The sequence below is a fragment of the Nannobrachium achirus genome, assembly GCF_963921795.1.
Source record: "Nannobrachium achirus genome assembly, chromosome: 14".
In the NCBI taxonomy this organism is placed as follows: domain Eukaryota; kingdom Metazoa; phylum Chordata; class Actinopteri; order Myctophiformes; family Myctophidae; genus Nannobrachium; species Nannobrachium achirus.
Genome location: NC_137821.1, coordinates 508,006 through 534,245, shown reverse-complemented (window position 1 = coordinate 534,245; position 26,240 = coordinate 508,006). Strand labels below are relative to the sequence as shown.

Below are 26,240 nucleotides of genomic sequence, written 5' to 3'. Positions count from 1 at the left end.
GACCCCCCTGGACCCAGGGTATGGCAGCCGCATACCCCTGGACCCCCCTGGACCCAGGGTATGGCAGCCGCATACCCCTGGACCCCCCTGGACCCAGGGTATGGCAGCCGCATACCCCTGGACCCCCCTGGACCCAGGGTATGGCAGCCGCATACCCCTGGACCCCCCTGGACCCAGGGTATGGCAGCCGCATACCCCTGGACCCCCCTGGACCCAGGGTATGGCAGCCGCATACCCCTGGACCCCCCTGGACCCAGGGTATGGCAGCCGCATACCCCTGGACCCCCCTGGACCCAGGGTATGGCAGCCGCATACCCCTGGACCCCCCTGGACCCAGGGTATGGCAGCCGCATACCCCTGGACCCCCCTGGACCCAGGGTATGGCAGCCGCATACCCCTGGACCTCCCTGGACCCAGGGTATGGCAGCCGCATACCCCTGGACCCCCCTGGACCCAGGGTATGGCAGCTGCATACCCCTGGACCCCCCTGGACCCAGGGTATGGCAGCTGCATACCCCTGGACCCCCCTGGACCCAGGGTATGGCAGCTGCATACCCCTGCCATACCCAATTGACGCCCCTGCATTCAGAGTTAATGAGTTTTTGACTCATTTATTAATTAAGTTAAGTTATTATTAAGACATTCTTTGAGACACATATTATGGCTATTTCACACAAAAACAGTCTCATGTGTTTTGATTGGATGATATCTGTGATTAAATAACGGATGAGTTCTAATTGGACGATGAAATAATGACACGAATAATACATTCCTTGTTGTCGGGCAGATTTCAACCTAAATTAATCACTTCTTCATCGTCACACTAACAGTGTCACACAATAATGGTGAAAACAGCAGATCTACAAGATCACAACTTCTACATTTGCTGTTTTCACTTTTTAAAAACTAAAAACTGTTGAGAAACGGAGGGCACAGTAGCACTATTGTCTCCTCACACCTAGAAGGTCCTGGGTTCGATTCCCGCTGGGGGACACTTAGTTCTGGTCCTGCTGGCTACAAGACTAGACCAGGATCTCCGTAACCTATAAGGGCTCGACTTCAGTCAAAATAAACTAAACTACTTCACTACTCACCAAACCAAAGGTAGTTGTGCGTTGTTGAAAGTCTATTCTCTGCGGTGGGAAACCTCTCAGCACCCCACTCTGTAAAATACATTATTTTTGCCATGAAATAAAACACATCCAACTCGACCACTGCTTATTTCCGGGTTGTGTCTGCGGTGGCTCGAGGTGTGTGCTGGGAGGTTTCCCACCACAGAGAATAGACTTTCAACAACGCAAGACTACCTTTGTTTAGGTGAGTAGTGAAGTAGTTTAGTCTTTAGTTTATTTTGACTGAAGTTGAGCCCTCGTAGGGTACAGAGATCCTGGTCTGGGATCACTTCACTTTTCGGGTTTGTAACCGGTCTGGAGCGGAAACCACAACACGTCATGTTGTAGTCCTCAAAGGACTAAAATTTGCCGGAAAGATCAAACCGGATTCAGTTTTAACCCAAAATATTCCCCTGCGCTCAAGGACACACTTTTATGGCCTACCTAATAAACTCCTTGATGCGGAGTAGTTTTGCTTTTGAAAAAATCGTTTGGTATATGCATGGTTTAGTCCAACTTTTAGCGACTGGAAAGACTACACTAGGCTACTGGAGCATTTTAATAGGGATTGGGGAAACAAACGGAGGGAACCAAATCAAAGCGACGCCGCTTCTTCTAGTGGTTTCCGCGCTTTAGGCAGAAACCAAACGGCCTGTTGTGAACTGGTAGGCGAGGTTACAGAGATCCTGCGCTAGTCTTTTAGCCATGCAGCCGCCTGCTTGCTTGGTTTCCGCCTGTGGGCGCTGGGGGGCGTCATCAGCGCCCACACCCTAGGCACCCTGTGGACAATATGCCTTCCGGTTGGTTCCAGATTTCTAGCGGAAGTGCTGCGTTTAACGGACGTTACGTCATGCGGTGCGGGTCTGTTTACATTCCCTAGTGAAAAAACTAAAATAGATTGTAGCTCTTAACTCGCTCTTCATAGGTGTAACATTGCTTGAATCAATGTTTTTGTTTGTAGGCCTATATTGTTTATTGCGAGCGCAACCGACGGAGCAGGAGACGTAGACCAGATGTTTTCGTGCAGGGAATACGTTTGCAGGAACAGCGCACTGTGAAAAGAATACAACTTCTGGGAAAATTCAGCCCCACCTCCTAGAACTGTTTCTGCCTTCTATTGTCACCAGGCTTTTCTCTTCCATGATGAGTAAGCCTGGCTACGCGAGGCTATACCCTAGGTGGGGTTGGCCAAAAGGGCCTTTCCCTATATGGAGTTTGCATGTTCTCCCCGTGTCTCCTAGGGTTGATACCCTCACAAAAACATGCAGTAATCCTGGTCTCTATACTGCCTCCCCCTGGCCAGCTGGGGCGCCTGATGGATGGGGAAAGGAACTGCTTGTAATAACGTTGTTCCTTCCGCGCGCTACGTCCAACCGGGGAAACTCCCCCCTGGCCCCCTGTCAGGTGATAAGAAGCGGTTTGGACTCCTCATGCTCAAGCTCAGTTCGGGGGCTCTCCCCAGGTTGGGACAGTTTAGGAAAAATAAATATATGTAATTATATTAATGACAAATGAAAGTTTTTTTGGACATACAGCGGTTCCATGGGTCTCTGACTTTGGACAAACCGTGTCATTTTTGACTGACACTCGCCGCAACCAATCGGGCTCCGGAATTCAAATGAGCCCCGCCTATCACTCGTCCCCTCCACCCTGCAGGAGCCAATAGGACTCGGCGTATTCAAATGAGGGCCCCGCCCCCCCTGTTCCGGCCAGAAACCAGCCAATGAGGGGGCGTGGTCCTCCCGAGGGGGGCGGGTCCCGCGCGCGAGCCGCGTTGCCGTGCACGAGCTCCGTTCAGTTGGATGAGAAGCAGCACCGCAACACACACCAATACAACTACACGACCTGACTACACAACAACAACACAACAACAACAACACAACAACAGTAAGTACACAACGGCATTACAACACACACATGATGTCTGTGCTTGTGTCAGTGTTGATATTTAAACTGCACAAAAACACCTTTTATTACATATAAAATACACAACACACACACACACACACACACACACACACACACACACACACACACACACACAGAGATATCTTTGTTGATCAGGTTTAGGCTCTATTGCTGCTGGACTCCGGTTCGGTTCGAGTCCCGGCGGGCCGTTAGAACAGAGCAGAAAATGACCGTTAATAAAAAACAACAATGAGAACATGAATTATAACGGTTTCTAACAGTTGCTGTGTGTGTGTGTGTGTGTGTGTGTGTGTGTGTGTGTGTGTGTGTGTGTGTGTGTGTGTGTGTGTGTGTGTGTGTGTGGTTGGGTTGCGCGCGCGGAAAACCCTTTTTCTCTGTGTGTTGTTGTTGTTGTGTGTGTGTGTGCGTGCATGTGTGTGGTTGTGTGTTAGCATGTTAGCATGGCTCTATGCTAGTGGAGGGGGATGGGAGGGCGGGAAGAGAGACTCTGTCCATTGTTCTCTATGCAGCACGTTAGCATGCTAAGTTAGCCACGTTAGCACGCTAGCCCTGTCCGTCCGTCGTCCATTATGCTGCAGTTAGCACGCTAGCCAGGCTAAACAGTCCGTTGGAACGGACGGCCGGTGGTGTTAGCATGCTAGCCGTGCTAGCGACCCACCGTCCGTCCATTACACTGCAGTTATAGCTGCTATAGCTAGCGTGCTAGCGAGGCTAACGGTCCCCACCCATTGTAACGGACGGTTCGTTAGCATGCTAGCCGGGCTAACTGCACCATAGAGATGTGAGGGAGGACGTTAGCTTCATGCTAACGGCTCCGTAGAAATGAATAGAATGTGAATGAAGCTTCGTTCATTCATTTAAACACAGTGGATGGGTTGTGTTGGCTTTTATTGTTGGTTTGTTTTGAGTCTTTTCCCACCGTGTTTGTGACTTCAGGCCTCCTTCAGTCCGCAGCTTAAAATGGAGCCCAGTTTTTTTCTTTTCTTTGTTATTGAAGAGAGAAGGGGGGGGGGGGGGGGGGATAAAATGATTCAATGGTTGATGGAATGGAGTCATGTTTAATAGATTGAGATGTAAATTAATTATTTATTGATTGTATCATTATTATTCAGAGTAAATCATTTATTTGTTGAGCTTTATGTTTTAGAGAAACAGGCTGAAAGGTTAAAGGATCATTTCACTCAAATAATGTCTTTCTGCTTGTCATGTTGTCAGGGACAAGTGATACATCCTTACAGACATTGATTGATTGATTGATTGATTGATTACTTTATTGTCAGGTTGCATAGGAAAAGGTACAGTTCACTGGTACAAGGTCAACTAAAAGGGGATAGTAATCTTTACAGCTTATTTACACAGGAAACCTTTATGTATCTCATATCAAACATATAATTTTCGGAATGTCTGAGTGAGTGTCTGAGTGAGTGTCTGAGTGAGTGTCTGTCACAGCGTTTCTCCTCAATGGCTGGAGCAATTGATCTGAAATCGCATCACCATAAGCATATGAACACACCTGACATAACTGTGAAGCCCGTTTGTCACTTTCACAAATCGTGCTGTATATTAGCATTTTTATGGTGTATCTATATCTATTCTGCATCTAGCTTGAGGTGTTTCTCCTCAGTGGTTGGAACAATTGATCTGAAATCGCATCACCATTAGCATATGAACACACCTGACATAACTGTGAAGCCCGTTTGTCACTTTCACAAATCATATGCTGTATATTAGCATTTTTATGGTGTAACTACTATCTATTCTGCATCTAGCATGAGGCATATCTATTCTGCATCTAGCATGGGGCAACATGTTTAACCAGCTCTGTGTGCGTGTGCGTGCGTGTGTGCGTGCGCGTGTGTGTGTGTGTGTGTGTGTGTGTGGGTGGGCAGGGGGGGGGGGGGGGGGGGGGGGGTGTTGGCTGGCCCTCTTTCAGATGTTGTCATGTAGATCGGTACACAGTATCTCTGTAGCCTTTAAACGAAACGGGTATCTTTATATTAAAAAAGAGTAAGTGATCTACTTCCGGGTCATGTATCGCTAACTTAAATACCAAACCACTTGGCCAAGATGTACTACATATGTACTAAATATAGCTTAAAACATTGATGGTCCTACATATTATCATGCAAGCACCAGAAAGTTACTTTCCATCCCTCATATACTGTGTGTACAGTGCACACCCCATAACCCACACACTGCACATCATTTCGGAGCTCATATCTTTGAACGGGTAAGGACTAGTAACATTGAATGCCAGACTGACAGAACACAGTACTATGATAGATATTTAACTCATATAACATTGAATGCCAGACAGACAGAACACAGTACTATGATAGATATTTAACTCATATAACATTGAATGACAGACAGAACACAGTACTATGATAGATATTTAACTCATATAACATTGAATGCCAGACAGAACACAGTACTATGATAGCTATTTAACTCATATAACATTGAATGCCAGACAGAACACAGTACTATGATAGATATTTAACTCATATAACATTGAATGCCAGACAGACAGAACACAGTACTATGATAGATATTTAACTCATATAACATTGAATGACAGACAGACAGAACACAGTACTATGATAGATATTTAACTCATATAACATTGAATGACAGACAGAACACAGTACTATGATAGATATTTAACTCATATAACATTGAATGACAGACAGATAGAACACAGTACTATGATAGATATTTAACTCATATAAAATTGAATGCCAGACAGACAGAACACAGTACTATGATAGATATTTAACTCGTATAACATTGAATGCCAGACAGACAGAACACAGTACTATGATAGATATTTAACTCATGTAACATTGAATGACAGACAGAACACAGTACTATGATAGATATTTAACTCATGTAACATTGAATGACAGACAGAACACAGTACTATGATAGATATTTAACTCATATAACATTGAATGCCAGACAGACAGAACACAGTACTATGATAGATATTTAACTCATATAACATTGAATGACAGACAGATAGAACACAGTACTATGATAGATATTTAACTCATATAACATTGAATGACAGACAGAACACAGTACTATGATAGATATTTAACTCATATAACATTGAATGACAGACAGACATAACACAGTACTATGATAGATATTTAACTCCTATAACATCGAATGACAGACAGACAGAACACAGTACTATGATAGATATTTAACTCATATAACATTGAATGCCAGACAGACAGAACACAGTACTATGATGGATATTTAACTCATATAACATTGAATGACAGACAGACAGAACACATTACTATGATAGATATTTAACTCATATAACATCGAATGACAGACAGACAGAACACAGTACTATGATAGATATTTAACTCATATAACATCGAATGACAGACAGATATAACAGTACTATGATAGATATTTAACTCATATAACATTGAATGACAGACTGATAGAACACAGTACTTTTTACATAGGATAGGAACAAAAGGGAAAAAGCAGTCATAAAGAAGAACAAGGGAAAATAAAATGAAAAGAAAACAGAGATGTTTACAGTGGAAAATGGGAGTTACAGTAAATATGGCCTCAGTCGATTACCAGTTTCTAGTAGCAGTCGTCTGTAAGTGACTTTTCAGGCATATTCTGAAGGAGGTTAGAGATTTACTCTCCTTTAAAGGGCCTACACCATGCTTTTAAAACTATATTTTTTGTATAAATATATGCTCAAAATTGAGTCTTAGACAGGTTTTAACCCTCAACAAACACTCTGACCATTCTTTTTGTTTGTTCTAGCTCTACTATAATGAGGCTCTCCAGCTGCAATACCAAAACGGCCTCTGTTTGCTCAGGGTTAGGGTTAGTTAGTGGGTTTTTTCCAGAAAAAAAATAAGTTTTTTGAAAAAAAATAAGTTTTTTGAAAAAAAAAAAAGTTTTTGAAAAGTGTTTTGAAAAAAAAAAAAGTTTTTGAAAAAAAAAGTTTTTGAAAAAAGGTTTTTTGAAAAAAAAAAGTTTTTGAAAAAAAAGTTTTTTGAGAAAAAAAATGTTTTTGAAAAAAAATGTTTTTGAAAAAAAAAGTTTTTTGAAAAAAAGTTTTTGAAAAAAAAGTTTTTTGAAAAAAAAGTTTTTTGAAAAAGTTTTTTTTCAAAAACTTTTTTCTTTTCAAAAAACTTTTTTTTTTTCAAAAAACTTTTTTTTTCAAAAAAAAAGTTTTTTGAAAAAAAAAAAGTTTTTTGAAAAAAAAGTTTTTTGAAAAAAAAAATGTTTTTGAAAAAAAGTTTTTTGAAAAAAAGTTTTTGAAAAAAAAGTTTTTTGAAAAAGTTTTTTTTCAAAAACTTTTTTTTTTTCAAAAAACTTTTTTTTTTCAAAAAACTTTTTTTTCAAAAACTTTTTTTTTGAAAAAAAAAGTTTTTTGAAAAAAAAAAAGTTTTTTGAAAAAAAAGTTTTTTGAAAAAAAAAAAGTTTTTTGAAAAAAAAAGTTTTTTGAAAAAAAAAAAAGTTTTTTGAAAAAAAAGTTTTTTGAAAAAAAAAGTTTTTTGAAAAAAAAAAGTTTTTTGAAAAAAAAAAGTTTTTTGAAAAAAAAGTTTTTTGAAAAAAAAAAGTTTTTTGAAAAAAAAAGTTTTTTGAAAAAAAAAGTTTTTTGAAAAAAAAAGTTTTTTGAAAAAAAAAAAAGTTTTTTGAAAAAAAAAAAAGTTTTTTGAAAAACTTTGACGGTTCAAGTGGTTAAATATCCGATTTAAAAAAAATACACTGATGATTGTGCTGTCAAACGATGAAACTATATGGAATCTATGAACAGTTTGTGGGGGGTCCCTGCTTCATCTCTCTCTCAGCTAAGGGGTCCCTGCTTCATCTCTCTCTCAGCTAAGGGGTCCCTGCTTCATCTCTCTCTCTCAGCTAAGGGGTCCCTGCTTCATCTCTCTCTCTCAGCTAAGGGGTCCCTGCTTCATCTCTCTCAACTAAGGGGTCCCTGCTTCATCTCTCTCTCAGCTAAGGGGTCCCTGCTTCATCTCTCTCTCAGCTAAGGGGTCCCTGCTTCATCTCTCTCTCTCAGCTAAGGGGTCCCTGCTTCATCTCTCAGCTAAGGGGTCCCTGCTTCATCTCTCAGCTAAGGGGTCCTTGACCTGAAAACGTTGAAGACCCCTGTGTTATTGTAATGAATATGTGTGTTTAAATGATAGCTATTCAGTTATTAGTGTTAGACTGCCTTGGTTGGGATGACTCATCAGCTCACCTGTGGGTAAAAGGCTGTCAGAGTGAGCATGAGTCAGCTGAGGGGTTTAAAGTTTACAGTTTACAGTTTACAGTTTAGGCATTTAGCAGACGCTTTTAATCCAAAGCGACTTACAATAAGCAGGTAAAACATCACTATAATAAACAAGATAATATGTCAGTACATTAACAGCAATATAACAAGTGCAAATGGATATCTATCTAGAAAAAAACACAATAAAATCAGGGTTCGGGTTAGGGTTAGGGTTAGGGTTAGGGTTAGGTCATTGAGTGTTACAGTAGTGCTATGGGTTTAGGTGGAGTCTGAAGAGGTGGGTCTTCAGTCCACGGCGAAAGCTAGCGAGTGAGTCCGTTGTTCTAAGTGCGACAGGGAGTTTATTCCACAACTTGGGGGCCAGGAGGGCAAACTGTCTCGGACGAGTGGATTTTTGCCCTGGAGTTTTTAGCGAGGGTTCTGTCAGCCAAAAAGCCACCATGTCAATGCATGTAACAAGCAGCTTGATGTACAAGGTTTAAAGCCACCATGTCAATGCATGTAACAAGCAGCTTGATGTACAAGAAGTATTTTACACCCATTTTACCCCCCAATCCAACCCTTGATGCTGAGTGCCAAGCAGGAAGGCTCTGGTCCTGTTTTCAGAGTCTTTGGACCACTGAGCTGTAGTGGACACAGAGCTTTTTAAAATGCCATCCCTGTAAAGACCTCTTTCTCCCCCCAGGGTGTCAGTATGATGTTAAAGACCTGTCTCTCTGTCTCCCCCAGGTGGTCATCATTATGATGCGTAAAGACCACAACAAGCCGAAGGGTAAAACCTCGGCCTACGCCTTCTTCTTGTTCTATCTATCTATCTATGTTAAAGACCTCTCTCTGTCTCCCCCAGGTGGTCATCATTATGATGCGTAAAGACCACAACAAGCCGAAGGGTAAAACCTCGGCCTACGCCTTCTTCGTGCAGACCTGCAGAGAGGAGCACCGTAAGAAGCACCCTGAACAGTCGGTCAACTTCGCCGAGTTCTCCAAGAAATGCTCCGAGAGATGGAAGGTATGCACGCACTCACGCACGCACGTACGCACGCACGCACGCACACACACGCACGCACACACACACGCGTGCACACGCACACACAAAGTATGCGCTGGCCGATGGTCTGTAGAAATTCACAACTTCTAAACTACAACCTGTGTTTACTAATCCTAGTCCACTCATCAGGAGGTTAAAGGAGGCTGGTTGGTGATGGACATTCTATGATTAACAGCATAATACAATCTCCCATCCCATTAGGTCTGTAAGATCTGTTATGTGTTTACTACCTAATCAGCCATATTCACGCCCCGCCCACTCAGCAACTTCCTGGTGCTGAAGTCATGTTTTGAAGGGTAAAACCCTGCTTAAAGCCCATAGAGTGAACACAGAAATCACACATTTAATGCAATTTCCGAATAGTAAAGTATAAAATACGGCTAGCAATGATCAAGAACACAAGATAGTAAAAGGCACAAAGCGTTATAATTTACTTTATCGTTCTAAATAATGATTTGTTGGCTTTAAGTCCAGCGATTTCTGTTAGTTTCCCCTTCTAAACTCTTGTCAGCACCAGGAAGTTGCTGAGAAATGTGCTGAGTGGGCGGGCCGTGAATAGGGCTTGTTACGAGCTAGGAATAAAATAAAGAAGGAATGTGCAGAAGGGGTGTGTATCAAAATGTGCGGGGGTATTTCACATTCGCAGCACAATCTGGCCTGCACCTACACTTTGGCTCAATAGATGGTGGCGTGTTTTAAATGGTAGTGTTTGTTTTGTTCTACTTTAAGTGACTTGCTCTTTGCTCAAATTAAATGTTCTTATGCCACAAAACAAGTAGGCTTATTTGGTGCCCTAATAGGCACAACTATGTGTTGCATATCCCGAATGAATATTAGCTCATAAGTTATAGAAATCCATCGGATTCTCATCTACTGCTGTTTTACTGATATTTTGTGTAAGTGCTTATAAATACATTAAATTGTGCGGTCTGTTGAATTTTTGGCACCATACATTAGTCTGACTACAGTACAAGTTCTAAGACATATACTTCAAAGTACAGGATTATATAAAAGCATCCCTCTGAAGACTAATTATTTCCCACAATTGATTGATTTAAAACTTTATTAGAAGTTTGCATAGGAAAAGGTAGTTTTATAACAGTTGGTACAAGGTCAACTAAAAGGATAAACACTTCCAAAAAAACACAGCAAGAAAAATATAATAAAACCTGCAGCTGTTTAGGTGATGAGTGGAGAGAGAACTAAACAAACACACACCTCGCTCTACTGAGAACGGATCATGATCTTTTTTTATCTAGTGCCTCTGCTGGAACACTCCACCATGGCAGCTCCAGTTACACTGCGCATGTGCAATACCCCAGCACATTCTGTGACACGCCCCCGTAACGCTTCCTTGCTTTTATTCCTAGGTTACAAGGGAGCAATGATGGTAACAAAGACATAAAAGGACTGCATGTTTTCTCATGTGTTGCTGGTTTCCTCTTGACAAGATCTGTTCAGGAGTACAACAGGAAGTCATGTCTTTGAGAAGGAGGATTTTCAGCTTTCCCGTTTTTGGAGAATACACTTTTTCCCAGCTGCACCTGCCAGATAAATAAAGTACTTCTTATGTTGACTTTGCTGAGAGTCCCTCCCTGTTGTGTCTCCCAAAATACAAATCCTAGGGTCGGATACCAAATCAGACTCCACTATTTCTCAAGTTGTTGTAACTAAATATTTCCAGAAATCCTCCAAACATTGGCCAAACCCTAACCCCAACCCATCATATGAAGTAAATCACCATCAGAGATTTTACTTCTCTGGCAGTCGGGGGGATCATTATTGTACATGTTATGTTATCTATGTGGAGTAAAGTAGGTTTGTGTCATGAACTGACTCAAATCATGACAAATATGGGACACACACATGATAAAAAAGTCTTTATTTATAACTAAATCAAACATAACTTAAACTTAATTGTGGAATATGTTGGGAATAGTCAGTAAGGTCAGTAATGCAGTGCATGTGTGGATGTGTGATAATGTAATGTATGTGCAAAGGCAGAACAAAGAAAGAACTAAACTCAAAAAGAACCAAACACCACCATTGTTCCCTGGCTAGGAGAGAGCGGGAGAATGGCTCTGACCAGCCTGTTTAAAGGTGATACACCATGAAAATTCACTTTTCCTATTTTAGAACCTTTTTTTGGGGTCCCACTAGCACCTTCTATCCTCACAAAGTCCCATTTCAGACCGTTGTGTCTTTCTCTGGTTTTGGGAAGGTGGAGGTTAAAAGCATCCCACGGGTTCTCAAAACAGGCTGTCCAGATTTGCTGCCGTTTGTGACGTCATAAACGGCCGTTTAAAAAAAAAAAAAATCCAAAAAGATTTTTTTTTTTTCCCAAAAAGATTTTTTTTTTTTTTTAAGATTTTGGGGTGGGTGGCGCAGTTCAGGCCAAAGGTGGTACTGCAGCTGAACATGCTCTGAGAGCCATTCAAAAATGAGAGGCTCTCTATTCAGGAGTGGTAATTTAGCCTCAAACCTTTTGAAAAAAGTTTTTGGGACATAAACAATATGACATACTTTTTAAATGCATGGTGTATCACCTTTAAATACTCTAGTGAACGAGTGTGTCTGGTCTTCTGCTGCCCTCCTCCAACACCTGAACAGAGAACAAGTCCATTAGACACCAATGAGAGGTCATCACAGTTTGATCAAAATAGTAAACTGCATTTGTCTGTGTTTAGTGGAGATTAAGACCGTCTGTGAACCTCAAGCATGTTATGTGAGTCAGTATCATCATAGGTGCACCCAGATCTGTTTTATAGGCATAGTGTAATAGAGTAGACTAATATAGTATCATCATAGGTGCACCCAGATCTGTTTTATAGGCATAGTGTAATAGAGTAGACTAATATAGTATCATCATAGGTGCACCCAGATCTGTTTTATAGGCATAGTGTAATAGAGTAGACTAATATAGTATCATCATAGGTGCACCCAGATCTGTTTTTTAGGCATAGTGTAATAGAGTGGACTAATATAGTATCATCATAGGTGCACCCAGATCTGTTTTATAGGCATAGTGTAATAGAGTAGACTAATATAGTATCATCGTAGGTGCACCCAGATCTGTTTTATAGGCATAGTGTAATAGAGTAGACTAATATAGTATCATCATAGGTGCACCCAGATCTGTTTTATAGGCATAGTGTAATAGAGTAGACTAATATAGTATCATCATAGGTGCACCCAGATCTGTTTTATAGGCATAGTGTAATAGAGTAGACTAATATAGTATCATCATAGGTGCACCCAGATCTGTTTTATAGGCATAGTGTAATAGAGTGGACTAATCATTATGTTGTATCTTAGAGCAGGGGTTCCCAAACGTTTTATCTCAGGTCACCCCATAAATATTGTTTTAATCCGAGGCACCCCTACATTATAATTTTCACTCCCAGCACCTTATATTTATAGCATATCGTCGTTGTCGGGTGGAAACCTTGTATGCCCAAAACCGTTCGTTTTGTATTTATCATCTATAAAATGTACTATACTAGTGAAAACAGCAGATGCGAGGCGTTGTGTGCTTGTAGATCTGCTGTTTTCAGTAGTTTTGTGCGACAGTCTTGTATGATGAAGCAGGGCTTTGCTTTACCAAATGACTTGGAGATACAAGGTTTCTGCCCGACAGTGACGATATTTCAGTGATTATGTTGCGAGGAAAACGTTAAAATGATCATTATTTTTTCAAGTGTCCAAATAAATTCCAAATATTGTCAAATTATCTCGTGTCACCCCTGGACTGCCGTCACGGCACCCCAGGGTGCCCCGTCACCCCAGGGTGCCCCGTCACCCACTTTGAAAACCCCTGCTATAGAAGATATCAAGCCTTTAGTGTTTACTGAGATGCCGAGTCTGGAATGGGGAATCCGTCTGAAGAATTAGTGTGAACCCAATTTCTGATCTGGAAGTTTTGGAATAAAACATTTCTTGGAAGATTGAATTTTTCACAAAGATGTTATTACAGTACAGGTCATGGACTGTCTCAATTCCATCATTAATCCATATCTGATCCGGGTTCGGGGATTCTTGGATTATTCCAAAAGGGAGTTTTTTTTCTGAGTAATGAAATATTTAAACCAATGATGGAATGAGATTCGTGCCATGCATTGAAGGAGTTCAGGATGATAGGCTTCTTTGTTGCCTTCAGAAAGACTTTTTTTAGAGCCTTAAAAAATGTTTTTTTTAAAAGAATGTTTTTTAATTCCTGCTGTTCAATTGATAACCATCATCTAGTCTCAGCCAACACCAGGACCAAAAGTCCTTTTTGAAAGTGGAATATCCCTTTAATATTTATGTACATTTAAAGGGTCTTACTCCCACTATATTAATATCTGTTCAATTGATAACCATCATCTAGTCTCAGCCAACACCAGGACCAAAAGTCCTTTTTGAAAGTGGAATATCCCTTTAATATTTATGTACATTTAAAGGGTCTTACTCCCAGTGAGAGGACTTGTGTTAATATGTATATGTATGTGTGTACATTTAAAGGGTCTTACTCCCACTATATTAATATGCATGTGTGTACATTTAAAGGGTCTCACTCCCAGTGTGTTAATATGTATGGTTGTACATTTAAAGGGTCTTACTCCCTGTGTGTTACCATGTATGGTTGTACATTTAAAGGGTCTCACTCCCAGTGTGTTAATATGTATATGTGTACATTTAAATGGTCTCACCCCCAGTATGTTAATGTGTGTGTGTACATTTAAAGGGTCTCACTCCCTGTGTGTTACTATGTATGGTTGTACATTTAAAGGGTCTCACTCCCAGTGTGTTAATATGCATGTGTTAGTGATGCACGGATGGCAGTTTTAGCCGTGGTCCACCGCCGTGAGGGCGGATTTGGATCAATCAAATATAATTATTAATTCATTTAGGAAATAAATGATGACATAATATAATAAGCTAATACTCTGAATGCCTGTGTCTGTGGGAGCTTGTGTTCTTTTTTGTTATGTGTACATTTTTCATGACGAGGCAAAGTCCACAATAAAACGAAACAGCTGCGACCACTTAAAGGCAACAGCATCACAGCATGCCTCGTCGCGCTCATCAAAACAAGTTGAATCTCTTTCATAGATCCCATGCATTTCTTGGAATACTAGAAAATAATAATTTGACATATGGAAGTTGCGGATGAGGATGGATGTGTATATATAATTTGGATAATATAATCAACGTGGTTGGATAATGGGTGGATAATTAATTTGCGTGGATGGATTCGGATGAGCTCAAAAGCCTATCTGCGCACCACTAGTATGTGTGTACATTTAAACGGTCTCACTCCCAGTGTGTTAATGTGTGTGTGTGTGTGTGTGTGTGTGTGTACATTTAAAGGGTCTCACCCCCAGTGATAAGAAGTGTTTCGAGGACATGTGTTAATGTGTGTGTGTGTGTGTGTGTGTGTGTGTGTACATTTAAAGGGTCTCACCCCCAGTGATAAGAAGTGTTTCGAGGACATGTGTTAATGTGTGTGTGTGTGTGTGTGTGTGTGTGTGTGTGTGTGTGTGTGTGTGTGTGTGTACATTTAAAGGGTCTCACCCCCAGTGATAAGAAGTGTTTCGAGGACATGGCCAAAGCAGACAAGGTTCGCTACAACAGAGAGATGAAGGAATACGTTCCTCCCAAAGGCTTCGGCAAGAGAGGACGCAAGAGGAAAGACCCCAACGCCCCCAAGAGGCCCCCGTGAGTATTACACATAATCTATCTATAAGCCCCCGTGAGTATTACACCCAATATATTATAAAGACCCCAAGAGACCCCATAAGTATTACACCCAATATATTATAAAGACCCCAAGAGACCCCATAAGTATTACACCTAATATATTATAAAGACCCCAAGAGACCCCATAAGTATTACACCCAATATATTATAAAGACCCCAAGAGACCCCATACGTATTACACCTAATATATTATAACTAAGACCCCAAGAGACCCTATAAGTATTACACCTAATATATTATAACTAAGACCCCAAGAGACCCTATAAGTAAATATAATAACATCTATTCTATTATAACTGTAATTAAGACCCTAAGAGAAATATAATATAATAACAGTATTGTATAAACACTGTCTAACCCTTTAACTACCTCTGTAACATGTCTTTTCTGTGTGTGTGTGTGTGTGTGTGTGTGTGTGTGTGTGTGTGTGTGTGTGTGTGTTTGTGTGTTTGTGTGTACATACACAGATCTGCGTTCTTCGTCTTCTGCTCGGAGTACCGCCCCAGTGTCAAGCAGCAGTACCCAGGTCTGTCCATAGGTGGCACCGTGTTAAATGTGTGTTTAATGTGGAGACTGTTTATAATGTGTTTATAATAATGATATATTGTCTACAGGTCTCTCCATAGGAGACTGTGTTTATAACATATATAATGTGTTATTAACCTATATAATGTGTTAATAACATATATAATGTGTTAATAACATATATAATGTGTCTACAGGTCTGTCCATAGGAGACTGTGTGTTAATAACATATATAATGTGTTAATAACATATATAATGTGTCTACAGGACTCTCCATAGGAGACTGTGCTAAGAAACTGGGTGAAATGTGGAGCAAACTGACCCAGTCTGACAAACTGCCCTACGAGGAGAAAGCCCAGAAACTAAGAGAGAAATACGACCGGGTGAGATTATTATATACATATTATATGACATACAGTATATATACATTATACATTATAAATATAGACTAGATATGTAATTCAGATTATTATATACATATTATATGACATACAGTATATATACATTACAGGCATGCAAACTTGTAGCTTTTCGGCGAAAATCGCCGTTTTGAATCCAAATTGATCGTTTGTGTGATTCGTTCAGATTCGATGTAAAAATATTTTGGGGGGGTGGGGGGGTGTCATGTCATCTAGGCTGCGTTGAGCGGCAGTGAGAAGAGGAGCGCCTTTTTCTCCTCTTGGCTCCGTCCAGTTTGTCAGTGCAGTAGTGGTGAAGGTGGCTGGGGGATATGGTCGTTTTATTTTTGGACAAATCAAGCGCTCGCTTTCTCTTGCCTGTGACGTCAACACCCATGCGTGACTGTGTCCAGTGCCTGCAGCCGGCAGCGCTGGACGGAGCGCTCAGCCAGTCTGCATACAGTCAGTCACAGACGGAGCGGAGCTCAAATGGAGCACATAGTAAATAAACTTGGCTAGGTTGTCGTCGTTGATAGATAGTGTGGTGTAGTTGTGGATTGGACTTTTTAATTCGCTTGTATCGCGATGCTGTCGCTATTCTGCATCAATGCGGTGACGTGACATCGATTATAGCCCACGTTTGTTGATTTTCCTCAACGGTGTGTTGCGATAGTTTTGCTACATGCTAACGCTAAATTAGCTCTGGTCCATAGCGTTAGTGGAGAACTCCACACGCGAGCTAATCAACGCTATCATGCCGTTCCATCTGCCTCTTATTAGACAGAACATAGATTTCTCGCATTTATTTTAAGATGGTGCAGAGAGAGGGTGAGAGAAAAATGAGGCAGTCACAGACAGTTCTCAAAGCGGAGAATACAACAATCGTCTGTGGTTTTACAACACTGTTTCCCAAGCACTGGGTTGGGACCCATTTGTGGGTCGCGAAAACATTTTTATGGGTCCCTTAATGTTTGTTTTCCTAAATTTAGTTTTGTATCATTTAAAAACATTCAAAAAACATTCTCCCCCAAAAAGAATAACATTTAATGATTTAAAATAAAGAAATGTTTTTTTTCCTTCTAAATTCACGAATAAATAAAATAAAAGATCTAAGAAATTATCTTAGAAAACACTGGCCTATTTAAGAAGTAAGATAGAAAATACCTGATCTACAAGCTCACAGCATGCATTGTCTCTGTCTATGCCTGTCTATTAAAGACAAGTCCCTAAATATTATAGGTTATTCCTATAACTATATCTGTAGGCTATATTATATTTATAATTTTCTTCATTATATCTAGATAGATCAGTATGAGTATTAGTAAAGCCTCTATCAGAGTCCAGGGTGAAGAGCTATTCACTTCACCGCATTGTAGTTTTCTAGCTTTCTAGGCTTTCTAGGCTTTGTTATGTATTTTTAGGTGATAGCTACACAACTACACCGTGGTGAAGTGAATAGCTATTCACCCTGGACTCTGTTAGAGCCTTTAGTCACTGTTTTACCCAGTTAGAATTAGGGATGTCACGATACCAGAAATCTAGTATTCGGTACCAATACCATTGAAATTCCACGATTCTCGATACTATTTCGATACCACGATAAAAAAATAAAATAAACCCCATGTAGTTCAACATACACTCCTTTATTAGAAGTGAACAACAAACAACAATACTGTATGCTTAAACAGAAGTTGCACGTAGCTTTAAATGATTAAAATAAAATAATGTGCATGTAGCCTTAAAAAAATGTATCATTAATAAAATCAAAGTGTTGGCTGTGTGTGTGTTGCTGCTGCTGGCTTTGCTCTGGCCTGTCCTCCCTGTCAAAGTCCTCCTCTGGCTGATACTGTGAAAAGAACATTGAGATTTCAGTTAGTAGGTGTAGCTAAGTGACTGACTACAGCAACAATATGAAAACAGCATAGGCTGTAATAACACGCAAACACAAAAAACACACACACACACACACACACACACACACACACACACACACGCACTCTCTCTCTCAGTGCAAGCAGTCATTTAATGACGTGGTGAAACCATTTTTAGTGATATTTATTACAAATCATAGCCCATTACAACCACACTGTCCACACACACACACACACACACACACACACACTATTATTACAACCGCACGCACGCACGCACGCACACACACACACACACACACACACACACACACACACAATCCTAGCGTAAAAAAAAAAGTCTAGAAGAACATTGGCCAAACATCAATGCCAGCCTTCTCAAACAAAGAATAACGTGTATGTATTATTCCAGCGATTTTTAACGTTACGTTAGGCGAGTTACGTTAGGCGATACAGTAAATGAGCTGCCTTGCAACTTTATGTAACTTTATGCGGGACAGAAGGGGGCTGCTCTCCGTGACGAGGCTGGACACAACATTAACGTTACTTTGCCAGGCAGCTCATTTACTGTGTGGGCTCACCATAGTAACGTTATTAGATATGGACAACAATGATAACACGTGAATTCAAATGCACTCACCTTGAATTCTTTGTACAAGTCTGGATGTCGGTCTTTTAGATGTTTCGCTAGTTGGATGTGTCCCCCCCCCCCCTCCTTTCGTCTGGAAACGGTTACGGGACCCGCATACAGGTTTTTGACGATCACCTATTAATCCCTGCTCATCCTCGAATGCAACGTACTATACGCGACTTTTGTTTAGTTTTTCTTCTCAAAGGGCAGCTGTCGCTGCTGGTTGGAGACGACGCGATGCAGATGCGTGTACCGCCGCCATGTTGCATGTTGTTGTTTTTCTCCTTAAAGCGTGGTAGTCCACGTAACGTTATCACAGCATCAGACCCTGCTGTGAGGGTTGTGCGTGTGTCTTCCGACTGCCTGCTGTGAGGCTTGCCAGATAACCGCTCATTTACAGCCCAAAAACAACACAAAAGAAGCGGCCAGATCTGGCATCTCGGTACCAACGGTACTTCGGTACTACCGTACTTGTAGAAAAGTCAGTACCGTACCGTACCGTCACATTTGGCATCGAGTTGGTACCGAAGTATCGGTTCTGGTGACAAGCCTAGTACTTAGAATCATGCAAATTCACCCTACCGACCCAAAAAAGGTCAAAAATTTCGCGCCGCGCATAATTTCACACCATAAAAGTTGTCACCTTTTTCACCTTGGGGCTGTTTGCATGTCTGAGACTAGATATGTAATTCAGATTATTATATACATATTTATCATATGACATACAGTATATATACATTATGCATTATAAATATAGACTAGATATGTAATTCAAAGAAAGATTGCAACTCTCCACAGCATTCTTCACAGAGAGTCTGCTGACAGTTTGAGTTCATACCTGGAGTCTTTCTCTGCTGTACTGTACTCTAGTCCCTAACCCTAACTCCCTACTCTGTACTGTACTCTAGTCCCTAACCCTAACCCACTACTCTGTACTGTACTCTAGTCCCTAACCCTAACTCACTACTCTGTACTGTACTCTAGTCCCTAACCCTAACCCACTACTCTGTACTGTACTCTAGTCCCTAACCCTAACCCACTACTCTGTACTGTACTCTAGTCCCTAACCCTAACCCACTACTCTGTACTGTACTCTAGTCCCTAACCCTAACCCACTACTCTGTACTGTACTCTAGTCCCTAACCCTAACCCACTACTCTGTACTGTACTCTAGTCCCTAACCCTAACCCACTACTCTGTACTGTACTCTAGTCCCTAACCCTAACCCACTACTCTGTACTGTACTCTAGTCCAGGTGTCTCAAACTGGCGGCCCGGGGGCCATTTGCGGCCCGCGAGACGATATTTTGTGGCCCCCACCTTAATATGAAAGTTTAATGTTAGTGCGGCCCGCAAGTTTATATGAACCTCAAAACAGTTAATAATACAATACAGTTAACAGTACAGTACATGTTCCATAAGTTAAACACAACTTGTTTACACCAGGGTCCTTGTTCATCTTATTTTGTGTTAAAAAATATATATATATATATTTGAGAAGATTGGATTTTTTTAAAATGTCTTTGATGGGGAGATAGATACAGTAGTTGTTAGACTGGTATGAAACTACAGTATAATAATAAAACAAATTAGTGCACATGCACTAATTTGTTTTAATAGTGCATGTGCACATGAACGCGCTGCACACGCGTGCATGTGCGCTGAGGCTGCGGCCCAGCCTCAGCCAGACTCTGCCTCCAGCAGCCCCAAGGTAAATTGAGTTTGAGACCCCTGCTCTAGTCCCTAACCCTAACTCCCTACTCTGTACTGTACTCTAGTCCCTAACCCTAACCCACTACTCTGTACTGTACTCTAGTCCCTAACCCTAACCCACTACTCTGTACTGTACTCTAGTCCCTAACCCTAACCCACTACTCTGTACTGTACTCTAGTCCCTAACCCTAACCCACTACTCTGTACTGTACTCTAGTCCCTAACCCTAACCCACTACTCTGTACTGGACTCTAGTCCCTAACCCTAACCCTAACTCACTACTCAGGGATTGTATTTTCCATAAAGGATGAAACTGCACTCGCTTTCCGTATAATTATCCAAAAGATGATGCGATGTTGTTTTGGTAGCGCGCAGGGCTGGATATTGCAGGCACAGTTTCATACTTTGGTTTGTGCTGTTTGCGTCACTTAGTTTTGACTTGAGATATCCAAACAAACCACTTCAATATGATGGACGTCATGTAACATTTTGTCAACAATCTCCACATCTTTGGAGTATTATAAAAGTTCACTTTGATTATTTTTATTAGACAAAAATGGAGAACAGTACAAGTATAGTCAATACAATAGAAATGTAGTACAGTACAAGTTAGGGATGTTAATCGACGCATTATTTGCAAATCGACGCATCGAGGCCGGAAATCGACGTGTCGTTAGACTTTTTTCACTTTCTTTTCGCTAAGCAGCAGCTGAGAGGAGAGCACAACGGCGCATTACTTTAAGCAACGCAACTTATGCAGCTGCATCCATCAGAACTTGCATCAAAGCCCTAATAATAATTATAATAAATAAATAATTGCAGAAGTGGAGTGACAAAGTCCATGGAACGTAGTGGGAGCGCTCAGGCTGGCACCCCAGGCTAGTGTATCAAATGTGGAGCTTTGGTCTGCCTCGCTCTCTCCCTCCCCGACCGCGTCCATGGGTGTGTTGCATTAACGACGAGTAGTGTATTTTGTGTTGAGTTGTATTGTCAATCTTGACAAAATCAACGCACACGACGGCGACGCTGCCATTAACAAGCAAGCTTTCGTGTCTCATATATATTATATATCTCATATATATTATATATCTATATATATATTATATATCTCATATATATTATATATCTATATATATATTATATATCTCATATATATTATATATCTATATCTATATATATATTATATATCTCATATATATTATATATCTATATATATATATATTATATCTCATATATATTATATATCTATATCTATATATATATTATATATCTCATATATATTATATATCTATATCTATATTATATATCTCATATATATTATATATCTATATCTATATATATATTATATATCTCATATATATTATATATCTATATATATATTATATATCTCATATATATTATATATCTCATATATATTATATATCTATATATATATTATATATCTCATATATATTATATATCTATATATATATATTATATATCTCATATATATTATATATCTCATATATATTATATATCTATATATATATTATATATCTCATATATATTATATATCTATATATATATTATATATCTCATATATATTATATATCTCATATATATTATATATCTCATATATATTATATATCTATATATATATTATATATCTCATATATATTATATATCTCATATATATTATATATCTCATATATATTATATATCTCAATATTTTCTAATGTGGCCCCTCTGAGGGTAATGATTAGCTGACTGTGCATTATTTACAGCACTTTGTAATATTCATGTCCTTGTACCTTGTATCCTTGTGTGTCTAGGAGTACTATAGTTAACATATATTATAACATATATATATATATAACATATAGATAACATATATAGCATATATATAACATATATAACATATATCTCTCTAGGACATGGTGGTCCAGGGGTCCTATAGTTAACATATATAACATATATTATAACATATAACATATAGATAACATATATAGCATATGTATAACATATCTCTCTCTAGGACATGGTGGCTATAGTTAACATATATTATAACACATATAACATATATTATAACTAGTGGTGTCCAACGATTAAATATTTTAATCGCGATTAATCGCATGATTTATGTAGTTAATCGCGCGATTAATCGCAAATAAGTCATCAGCTTTTATCAGGTCACAATGTAACTTAGAGGGATATCTTTCAAGTCTTTCGTGGCCCTATTAACTTGGGAGTGGAAATATTTGCTGGATTTATGCGAAAGTATGTTAATCTTTTATTCGAAATCAATTAAAAAACTGAATAAATCATAATGGTATTGCATTAAACAGACTGCAGCTGATGGGTATAAGGATCTGCTAAATGATTACTGTTGTGTCCACCTTTATGCTTTAATTATACTTTGTATTTTTTGTTACATCAACAGGGACGGACCTTGTAGCCAATATAGCCGATATTGTAGCCAATGTTTGTAAATATGCGATTAATTGCGATTAAAATAATTAATCGCGATTAACATAACGGTGAGTTAATTGCGATTAATTTAGTTAACTCGGACAGCACTAATTATAACATATATATAACATATATATATAACATATATATAACATATCTCTCTCTAGGACATGGTGGCTATAGTTAACATATATTATAACATATATAACATATATTATGACATATATAACATATATATCATATATCTCTCTCTAGGACATGGTGGCTATAGTTAACATATATTATAACATATATAACATATAGATAACATATATATCATATATCTCTCTCTAGGACATGGTGGCTATAGTTAACATATATTATAACATAATAACATATATCATATATCTCTCTAGGACATGGTGGCTATAGTTAAACTATAGTTAACATATAGTTAACATATAGATATCATATATTATAACATATATATCACATATATCTCTCTAGGACATGGTGGCTATAGTTAACATATATTATAACATATATTATAACATATATATAACACATATATCATATATCTCTCTCTAGGACATGGTGGCTATAGTTAAACTATAGTCAACATATAGTTAACATATAGATAACATATATAATAACATATATATCACATATATCTCTCTAGGACATGGTGGCGTACCGCGGGGGTGGAACCTTCTCCAGGGGTCCGGGTAGCTCTGCCCAGGGCCCGGGCGACGACGATGACGATGAGGAAGGTGACGATGACGATGATGACGACGAAGATGACGAATAGAAACACACAGAAATACACTGAGTATTTTATTACTCTGACCACGATTCACACCAACGAATGACGAAATACTGTACGTGTGTGTGTGTGTGTGTGTGTGTGTGTGTGTGTGAGAGAGAGAGAGAGTATACGTGTGTGTGTGTGTGTGTGTGTGTGTATGTGAGAGAGAGTATACGTGTGTGTGTGTGTGTGTGTGTGTGTTTCATTGATTTGTCCTATTAATAATTGGAATTCAAAAATATTTCCAGAATTTTAAAAAGCTAAACAACATTTTGACCCAGGGGAGTCCAGCAGGGCTCTGTACTAGAGTGAAAATAACAGATCTACAAGCTCTCTGTACTAGAGTGTTTACTGTTGGGGAGAATAACAGATCTACAAGCTCATCCATCTGCTGTTCTAGGCTGCTTTCTTTTGTTTCTTTTTGGTGGAAATAAATCCTTATCAGTTTGATAATAAATAATTTGACTGTTACGGAAAATCTGATATCGACGACAACAACAAAAAGCCAACATTTGAAATCCCAAGAAAAAATCCTTCAGATTTGAGTGAAAACATAATAATATTCATAAAGCGTCCAGCAGACAGACGTTCCCGCTAGGATCAACAGGGGGCGCTGTGGTGGCGACACAAACACCACCACTTGTTCAGGGTTCCCACCATCATGACATTCCTGGAAATATTTTCAAATTTGAAAAATACTTTTTCCAGTACTGGAAAAGTTTGGGAATTCCTGGATAAAATAATGATTTTGTTAATACCTCTGAAATGACAAATTAAACATTGGCCAAATTGTCAAATATTAGAAGCAGACATTGTGAAAATAGCCGATCTACATGTGAGCATGTAGATCTGCTATTTTCACAATAAAACCGTGTTATACAAAATTCCTCTACTCTTAGTGCTCGTCAGGGTGGGGGGTCCCCAGTTCAAATATGATTATTTCGGGGTCACGGCCTGAAAAGGTTGAGAACCACTGACATACACTACCTGTCTTTGGGCATTGCGCATAGGAGTAAGCAACTCGTTATTGAGCTGAATTATTGTTATTTAGTCCTGGTTAAATATTCTGGAAAAGTTTTGGAAATTAATAGCTAAAGATGTGTGGGTTGTTGTCCTCCTGTGCGCCAGCCGCCAAGCGTGGCAATAAAGATGATCTCAAACCAGCTCTCCAGCGAATCCACCAACCAGCAGTCCAGCACGCTCGCCTTGTCGCCTCTCAACTTCCCTGCGCCCAAAATAAAATAAAATAAAATAACCGCCCGCCTCTCCTTGAGAATGAATTACTGGGACGCGCCGACCGTTACCGCATGAAAGGTGCTTCTAAGATTGTTCAATAAGAATATCCTGAAACGTTATGCCTATGAATCATAATAAACACGTGATGCCTATGAATATGGCTGCGTCTGACGTCTGCTGTTAAGGTGAATATTTTAACGTCTGCTGTTAAGGGGAATATTTTTAACAGAACGATTTCAGACAGACCTCTCCTCTGACTGATGACATCATGACACAATCTGACCAATCCTGGAAGGAGAACATTTGAACTGCAATCCCCCCCCCGATCGCAGAGCGATTTCGGGACAAAAAGGAATAAAGAAAATGTATAAGTTTGTTAATCTTTAAAATGTTAGTAATTTGACCAACATATCAAAGCTGGATTGAAAATATACGATTTACAAGCTCACAGCTCAACCTGACCCTGACTTACAAGCTCACAACCCTAACCCTACCCCACAACCCGTCACGTTGTGAGCTTGTAAGTCAGCGACAAACTCTGAATTGTGTGTGTGTGTGTGCGTGTGTGTGTGTGTGTGTGCGTGTGTGTGTGCGTGTGCGTGTGTGTCGTGCGCGCATGCGTCCGTCTGTGTGTGGATGTGTGTACTGTGTGTGTGTGCGCTTGTATGTGTGTTTGTGGATGTATGTACTGTGCGTGTGTGTGTGTGTGTGTGTGTGTGTGTGTGTGTGCATGTTAGAAGTCATCACATGTTAAAGACTGGCCAATAAGCCCATAGGATAGTAGAGTTAACTCCGCCCCCTCCCTGTCACCATGGTTACTTCCTGTAAACAGTGTGATCACCATGGCAACCTTGTTGTTTTTATTTTTTTATTTTTTTTGGGGTGGAAAGTTCTTTGTGTTGAAACTCCACCAAACTGTAGACAAACCTTTTCTAATAAAATGTAACAAACCCAAAACCTCCTCCTGTGGTTATTATTATTATTACCCTTATTAAACTCCACCAGACTGTAGACAAACCTTTTCTAATAAAATGTAACAAACCCAAAACCTCCTCCTGTGGTTATTATTATTACCCTTATTAAACTCCACCAGACTGTAGACAAAACCTTTTCTAATAAAATGTAACAAACCCAAAACCTTCTGTTGTTATTATTATTACCCTTATAGTAAGTATTATTGTTGTTGTTCTTTATGACGCGACCGCGGTTTTCCCGGTGAACCTGAGCGCAACGGTGGGGGCCTGGGAGTGTGGGGGCCGATGAGTGTGGGGAACACCACTGACTGTTGCTGATGATGGAGAGGTTATAATATAGCTTCATGTATTGAGAGGAACTCTTGCCGATTTCATAAGAGACTCGTCGCCAATTGCAAAATATTTAAAAGTTATTTGGGGCCATGATGATAACCTCCTTCTAACTACTAGACTAAGGATTTATAGCCTATTGTCTGTGTTATTGTTTACAACCACAATTATTCATGTGCGGCAAGATCGCGGTTCCACTAGTTTTACTAGTAGGCTAGTGTAGGCTTA

At 39.7% G+C, this 26,240-nt stretch overlaps 1 protein-coding gene across 2 annotated transcripts; it reads left to right on the top strand.

Moving 5' to 3' along the window:
• The first annotated feature begins 2,924 nt into the window (after positions 1-2,924).
• Positions 2,925-25,794, top strand: LOC308298376 (high mobility group protein B2-like). 2 transcript variants are annotated; one of them, XR_013962705.1, is made up of 7 exons: positions 2,925-2,999; positions 9,164-9,325; positions 14,910-15,061; positions 15,571-15,629; positions 15,896-16,011; positions 23,347-24,263; positions 24,320-25,794. XR_013962705.1 is itself a non-coding variant. In XM_080741962.1 (6 exons), exons 2-6 carry the CDS (start codon positions 9,176-9,178, stop codon positions 23,473-23,475), a joined length of 606 nt encoding a protein of 201 aa, XP_080598088.1. In that variant the 5' UTR covers positions 2,925-2,999; positions 9,164-9,175; the 3' UTR covers positions 23,476-25,793. The 2 variants fall into 2 exon arrangements, 1 of the variants encoding a protein (XP_080598088.1); XM_080741962.1 differs by having other exon boundaries at positions 23,347-25,793.
• The last annotated feature ends 446 nt before the right edge of the window (positions 25,795-26,240 follow it).

Excerpts from the sequence above, each read along its gene's own strand:
- LOC308298376 (XM_080741962.1), top strand. The coding sequence starts at position 9,176 with ATGATGCGTAAAGACCACAACAAGCCGAAGGGTAAAACCTCGGCCTAC. Across the intron at positions 9,326-14,909 it reads AATGCTCCGAGAGATGGAAG|GGTCTCACCCCCAGTGATAA; the intron begins GTATGCACGCAC and ends GTACATTTAAAG. Across the intron at positions 15,630-15,895 it reads TGTCAAGCAGCAGTACCCAG|GACTCTCCATAGGAGACTGT; the intron begins GTCTGTCCATAG and ends ATGTGTCTACAG.